This window comes from Corylus avellana, chromosome 5 (genome assembly GCF_965113065.1).
Source record: "Corylus avellana chromosome 5, dhCorAvel1.hap1.2, whole genome shotgun sequence".
Lineage (NCBI taxonomy): Eukaryota > Viridiplantae > Streptophyta > Magnoliopsida > Fagales > Betulaceae > Corylus > Corylus avellana.
This window is the reverse complement of record NC_142494.1, coordinates 17,201,103-17,208,020: the sequence shown is the minus strand read 5'-3', so window position 1 is coordinate 17,208,020 and position 6,918 is coordinate 17,201,103. Positions and strand designations below refer to the sequence as shown.

Here is a 6,918-nt window from a genome sequence, read left to right as displayed (position 1 = left end):
AGGTGTGAAGGGTGGTGCAACATGAAAGGTTGCAAGTTTTTTTTATCACTACAAGAAATGTACACATTCGGGGCAACCTCTAATAATCAGTCATAATGCTCAGTATTAACGTACGCTAATAATAAACTATCAGCGTCCACTTACATTTGAGTCATTGGACACTAATAATCCTACATAAAAAAATAAATAAAATATAAAAAAAAAAGGTGAAAGAAGAAGATCAATAGCGTCCAAGTGGACGTCCACTTTCGAAAAGTGGACACTTATAATCAACGTCTACTTTCGAAGCGGACGATAGGTACACTATAAGCGTCCACTTTCAAGGTCAATAGCGTCCATGTTGGGTCTCTTCATCTTCTTCTTCTCTCACGTTCTCCCTCTGTTCTCCTCTGCAATCCGTGGCCAGCACCCTAGAACCCGCAGGTGTGTTATTATTCTTTCCCTCTCTCTCATCCTCCACCATGTATTCATGTATTATCGTTTAATGGTTGAAGAAATCGAGTCCCACAAAGCAATTTCGAGCAACAGCCCATATTGTAAGAGGATTTGTTTGAACTGGAGCACGAATTCTATCTCAGACCTTAAACCTCGCCGACCCAGAGGTCAGATTTCCATTATTATCACATTTCTTTTCTTGTCTGAAAGTAAATCTTGCCTGTGTGTTTTTGGGTCTCTGGTTTAAGCTTGCTCTGTTGGACTTTTTTTTTTGCTGTTGTTGTTGTTGTTGTTTTTTTTTTTTTTTTTTTTTTTTTTTTTTGTATATATAATTTTAATTTAGGTTTTTCTGATTTATTTTCAGCGATCTGTTTGGTAATTTGTCGGGTATTGAGTTGATTTTGCATAATTTGGGAGCTGTTTTTGCCACACCCAAACTGTATATTGAAGAAATCGAGTCCCACAAAACAATTTCGAGCAACAGCCCATATTGTAAGAGGATTTGTTTGAACTGGAGCACGAATTCTATCTCAGACCTTAAATCTCGCCGACGCAGAGGTCAGATTTCCATTATTATCACATTTCTTTTCTTGTTTGAAAGTAAATCTTGCCTGTGTGTTTTTGGGTCTCTGGTTTAAGCTTGCTCTGTTGGACTCTTTTTTTTGCTGTTGTTTTTGTTGTCCTTTTTTTTTGTCATGTATTGAGTTGATTTTGCATAATTTGGGAGCTGTTTTTGCCACACCCAAACTGTATACTGAATGTCATAAAATGCAATTGGAATCCCTCTGAATTTGAAAGACACTGAAGCCTCTAACAATGAGACATCGTCTGGAAATTCTTGTTATTCTGGATTGTCCATCCTCCTCGTCTGCAATTATTACGAATGCTATAATATCAAGGATATTGGAACAATAATAAACTGGAATACTCTAAACATTCCGGCATGTTAAGTGTAAAAAGGAGCAGAATTGATACAAACACAGAGCAGTGACAAGATCATAGCATATAATGCATAGCCAAAACAACCAACTGGCTAACAGTACATTAAATAAAATAAATCTGCTTGAATGTCATAAAATGCAATTGGAATCCCCCCGGATCTGCCAAGTTCTTTATTTCTAGTGATGTGTCAGCTCTTCACTAGGGTTCTATCAATTAGATAGGAAATTTTTTGGTAAGTACAGTACAGCAACAACAATAAGGAGGATTGCAAATATCTGAACTTCAAAAATAACCACAAAGCACAACGCCTAAAGGACCCATAGAGGGCTTCCTTTTAATTTGTGGAAAAATTTTGAGGTTATTCTCAAGTATAATTTCAAATTATATGCTTGTTTTGGAGCAAATGAAATATTAATAAAGACACTCCAGGGCCTGTGCTTATATTGCAATAACAATTATAATCTGATACCCTTTTAGCTGTTTTTGCTGGTTTTCTTTGGTCTTCCCAGAAGATTGGGAAGAGTTTTGTATGTTGTTTTGCTTTAGTTATTTGTAACTTTGTTCTGGTGAGTTTTGCTTGCTGGAGAGACTTTTTGTTAATGTGTGTAACAATGATTGATATAGACTCTGAGTATGAAACTGATGATGAAATGTGTTGAACGTAAGCTCACCTTAGGTGTAAGTACAAAGTGTATTAACATATTTTATGAAGTTGATGCTCTCTCTCTCTCTCTCTCTCTCTCTCTCTCTATATATATATATATATATATATATATATATATATATTGTGGTGTTTTTTTTGCAAATTGTCTGTGTAGTAAAACACTAATATATTTGATGGAACATTTTTCATAATGAATTACTAGCATGATTATTGTATCTTTGTCAAAAATATTGAACATGCTATATGGTTATAATTTGACTACTCTAATTTTTTTGGTTTTTTAGTTGTTAGTAGATTGATCATAACAATGACAGCAGTACGACACAAACCTGTTCGAGCAGTACGAGGCCCAAGCCAAGGTCAAGGCCGGGGCCTTATTGACGAGCGTGAGAGTTCGAGTCCCAATTCCAAGTTTGGTGATACAAGTATGCAAATGTCGCCCCCCACCGAGTTAGTGGAGGGGCATCCTTCGCACGAGTCTTCTAATCCCATTCACTCAATGGCAGGATTGGATTCACAGAGAGCCACCCCTACTACATCTTGTAAGTTCATATGAATTATATATTTATTAAATGTTATTTTTGTATTGTTTTAGTTTGTTATAGACATTTAACAATATACTTTTTCAAATATAATATACTACGTTATCATGTTTTGCGTAACAGCTAGTACGACTGTGAGAAGGGTAAGAGGTAAGACCAAGTGTAAGAAGTTGAGTGACCACGTACTTAAGAGTGGTCCTATTGTTCTAAACATCCCAAATAAACACCGGGCACCTATAGGCGAGAATGCAGCGTGGTTTGCGAGCAAGATTGGGGAACTTGTTCGTAACATGTGTGAACTCCATCACGATGAATGGAAAAAGGTCCCAACTGAGCAAAAGTGCAAGCTATTATACCATGTTAAGGTATGACTATCAATGTTTAAGGATATGTTTCTTATGAAAAAATAATGTGACACATTTTTTACCATTGTTTTCTTATTTATTATGTATTAGTCAAACTTCGAATTGAATATGGGACGATACGAGCACAACAAAGCTGTTGAGAATAAAATGGGTCGTGCATATGCTAGACTTCGTTCGAACTTGTATAGGGACCATTACAAGAAATATTTTGAAGGCGTTAAAGCAGACGATGATGAGGCGATTGCTAGGGCTAAGGCTCTTGGGCGGGAAACATTGCCGGAAGGTTATGGTCTTGATCAATGGAAACTAATATGTGACTCATTTGATGCGACATCATGGAAGGTAAATATATATTATTATATTGATTCGAAAATTAAGATTGATATAATTTGCATATACCTGGAAGACATTTTATGAATAATTGTGTTTTTTTTTTTTTTTTTTTTTTCATAGAAAAAGTCTGAACGAAATAAAAAAAATAGAAGCTGCTTGGAAACAAAGCATACATCTGGCACTTGTTCATTTGTCAATGTCATTTACAAACATGTAAGTATCTCGTAGCATAATTTTATGAAAGTAACATTATTTAGTGTAAACTTTGATTATATGTATTATGTGTAGGAACAAGAAACAAAAGTCAAGCCCAATCATGTTGATCTATATAAGTATACCCATCTCAAAAAAGATGGGACTTTTGTGAACTCCAAATGTGAAAGTCTATTTGTAAGTAAATGTTTACGCTCCGATCATTAATTTTATTAGTGAAGAACATGAATAATAAACTTACTTGCATGAAGTATATATTAAACTAAGGCCAACTATGACTTGTGTAGATTGAGATGCGAGAATTAACAAGCAGCGAGGCCATGGAGGATGGCAGTGTGGAGGAGTGCATGGAAGAAATAGTAACAAAAGTGCTAGGGGGTCGACGATCTGGGCATGTCAGAGGAATGGGATGCGGTCTTATACCTACCCCTTTAAGTTCATCTCAAGCGCAATCGTTCACCCAATCTGACAACCATGACGAGTGCAGGAAAAGACTTGAAGAGACTCAAAGTGAACTTCAAGAGACAAAGGCCACTCTACAAGTGTCACTTGCCAAAACCGCTAGGCTGGAGGAAGTAACGGAGAAAATGCAAGCCACTGTTGATTTCTTAATGTCACGTATTGGAGGGTTAGAGAAACTTTACCTATTCGTTAATTTTACAAAAACACACATATTAAGTAATAGTTAGAAAGCTTATTGATTATTATATGAAATTCTATTCTTTTTAGGTCTGGAGGGGGAGCTTGATTGGAGGTGAATCAAGCCAAGCCAACATTTGAGGGAGCTTTGGAATAACTAGGTGGTTGGGAATTTTTGGATACTATCTATTTAGGATGTATTTTTTGATACCATCTATTTGGGATGTATTTTTTTATACTGTGTATTTAGGTAGCTATTGGTACTTTCTATTTGGTACTGTGTATTTGAGTATTTGTTGGTACTTTCTGTTTGGTAATGTATATTTATTGGTACTTTCTATTAGGTGATGCATATTTGGGTATTTGTTGGTACTTTCTATTTGGTTTATATTATGTTAAGATATTCGCAAAATTTTCGGTTCAAGAACGTTTGAGTTAGTAAATCTCCCTTGGCATATTTATCAAGGTCAAAAAACTTTGAGTAAACAATGTAAGAGAGTAATAATATCTTTTTAAATTTTCTTTTTAAGTGTATGCAGGATGACAAGAGTACAAGAAAATTAAACCACCCAAGCAGGTTCTCACTTTGATATGTTTCATGAAGAAAAACATTTTTAGTATCTCTTTCTCTATCATGTTGGGTTTTGTTCTCATTGTCTCTGATACTATATATTGGTTCATTGTGATAGATTACTCAAATTGCTGATGAGAATGAATTGGCAAGGAAGAAGATGCAGGTAAGTACTTTATTATGGGTTCTGGGATTTTGCTGGCCATGGATTGTAAAACATATATTAAGTTTTGTGTAGTTGGATACATTTTCTTCTGTCTTCATCAAACATTAATAAGCAATATTTTTGTTTTACACGCATAACATTGAAAAGTGGGTTCATAAAGTATGTGCATTGGCTCATGAGAAAGGGGATGAACATCAAAGGCACTTCTTAAGGGCATCTAGCTTGCAGTGCCTCTCAGCCGTAGTAGTTTTATACTTCAATCTTCTTTTCTATTTTCCGGATTTAGAAAGACATTTTGAAAATAAATTTGCTACCAGTTTTTGGAGCTGAAAGACCAGTTATTTAATAGTTTTCTCCCTTGGCAAGTTTGGTTCTTGGGACAGTTCTCACATATTTTTGATGATTTTGATGAGGTTAGCCCTTTTGAGTTACTTTTAATGGTTTTGAGTTCTCACATAATCAATAGCTAACTGAGTTGCGATTTCACCTTTCTTTCCTTTTTTTTTGCAATGTTCTTCACTTGGGTTATTATATTTGGATGATGACTTGATGTTGTGACTTGATGTATGATAGATTTTACAATCTGGGTTTGCTAAAACGATAGACTTTTTTTGTGTCGTTTCTACGCAAGATTATTTATGATTGTGACCCCTGTTCTGAGTTTTGAACGATGGGTGTTGGAATTGGCTTGCTTGGTTCATTTTGATCATGTTGATCTAGCTTTTTTAAGCTATGATGAATTTACGAGAATAGGAGTTTTTCTTTTCATGTCAAAATTCTTTTCTTTTGGGGTTTCTTTTGGATGTGGAATATCCCTTCCCATTGAGAATTGGTATTCTTCTCTTCAACGTTTCTTCTTTTGGCGTGTTTTAAATTCATAGCTTTGACTCATCGAATTGATAATATGTGCGAGTTAATGCTGGTCCTTTCAATTTGGATGCTCTAATCAGGCTGTTTTCACTTGATTATATGCATCACTTTTCAATGATCGGTTCACAAATTCCTGCGGTACATCTATGCACATCTTTGTTTCTATAGGATGATTTTTCTTTTAGGTCTGTTTCAGAAAATGGGTTTCTTCAAATGGAGATAGTTTGTTATATAATTCAGTTTTCTTTCAGTTTTTGTTGTACAAGTAAATTTAATGAACATGCGTTTTGTCTGTAGGTTTGAGACTTGAAGTTTGCTGATCCATACATATTTCTAGGTAGATACATCTACCTAGTATTCCACTAATGGATATAAATAGTTTTTTGATAAGTTACTAATGGATATAAATAGTAAGATATATTTAAATCTAGGCATTGGATACTCATTGGCGAGAGTAATGTAGTAATTTTTGTGCTCATGTCTTCCTAATTCACAGCAATTTGCATCTACTCATCCGCGAACTATTCAATAATGCCATAACATTCCTGACCAGCCAATTACTGCTATTGTTTCCTCACCTGTACCAGCATTTCAGCGACAGCAACGCCATTGCTTTGGGGATTCCATCCCCGGAGAATTCCCCTTGCTGCCAACCCCTCCATTGTCCTCCATGTCCTGACAGCATGTCATTTGGATCCTCAAGATCTTGCAAACTAGAGGCAAGTGTCCTTATTATGTACATTTTGAGAATAAAGATGTTTTGCAATGTTAGAATTGAGAATGCTGCTGACTTGATTTTGAATGTGCCTGTTGCAGGCAACGTGCTCCTTCTTTAGGCAGCCTGCAAACTTTCCTCATTAATTGACAACTCTGAGTTATTTTTGGTATTTTTCTGTCATGAAATTTTTATTCTTTTCACTAGGATCATTTATATATCTTTTGAATATAGACACATCTTTTAAAATTGTTTTATTTTTTTAGTTAGTTAGGACCATTTAGTGGACGCTAATGATGCCACCATTAGCGTCCACTTTCGTTTGAACGTTGATGGTTGATTTTTTATTTTTTTTAAGACACATTAGGTGCACCATCAGCGTCCACTTTCGTTTAGACGCTGATGATTAATTTTTTATTTTTTTAAGGCCCATTAGCATCCACTTTCGTTTGGACGCCGATGG

At 35.4% G+C, this 6,918-nt stretch overlaps 1 protein-coding gene across 6 annotated transcripts; it reads left to right on the top strand.

Moving 5' to 3' along the window:
- The first annotated feature begins 277 nt into the window (after nucleotides 1–277).
- On the top strand, nucleotides 278–6,658 carry LOC132182730 (uncharacterized). Of its 6 annotated transcripts, none has more exons than XM_059596054.2 (12): nucleotides 281–423; nucleotides 495–602; nucleotides 800–993; nucleotides 2,326–2,583; nucleotides 2,707–2,948; nucleotides 3,039–3,290; nucleotides 3,402–3,494; nucleotides 3,570–3,671; nucleotides 3,782–4,710; nucleotides 4,823–4,870; nucleotides 6,038–6,077; nucleotides 6,237–6,658. In XM_059596054.2, exons 4-9 carry the CDS (start codon nucleotides 2,349–2,351, stop codon nucleotides 4,181–4,183), a joined length of 1,326 nt encoding a protein of 441 aa, XP_059452037.2. In that variant the 5' UTR covers nucleotides 281–423; nucleotides 495–602; nucleotides 800–993; nucleotides 2,326–2,348; the 3' UTR covers nucleotides 4,184–4,710; nucleotides 4,823–4,870; nucleotides 6,038–6,077; nucleotides 6,237–6,658. The 6 variants fall into 6 exon arrangements, with proteins under 6 accessions (XP_059452042.2, XP_059452040.2, XP_059452037.2 ...); XM_088516200.1 differs by having other exon boundaries at nucleotides 281–602; nucleotides 6,237–6,459; nucleotides 6,557–6,658; XM_059596058.2 differs by having other exon boundaries at nucleotides 282–602; nucleotides 3,782–4,122; nucleotides 4,224–4,710.
- Nucleotides 6,659–6,918: the final 260 nt, after the last annotated feature.

Coding starts and splice junctions, on each gene's coding strand:
- LOC132182730 (XM_059596057.2), top strand. CDS start 2,349: ATGACAGCAGTACGACACAAACCTGTTCGAGCAGTACGAGGCCCAAGC. Junction 3,291..3,401: donor TTGATGCGACATCATGGAAG/GTAAATATATAT, acceptor TTTTTTTCATAG/AAAAAGTCTGAACGAAATAA. Junction 3,672..3,781: donor CCAAATGTGAAAGTCTATTT/GTAAGTAAATGT, acceptor TGACTTGTGTAG/ATTGAGATGCGAGAATTAAC.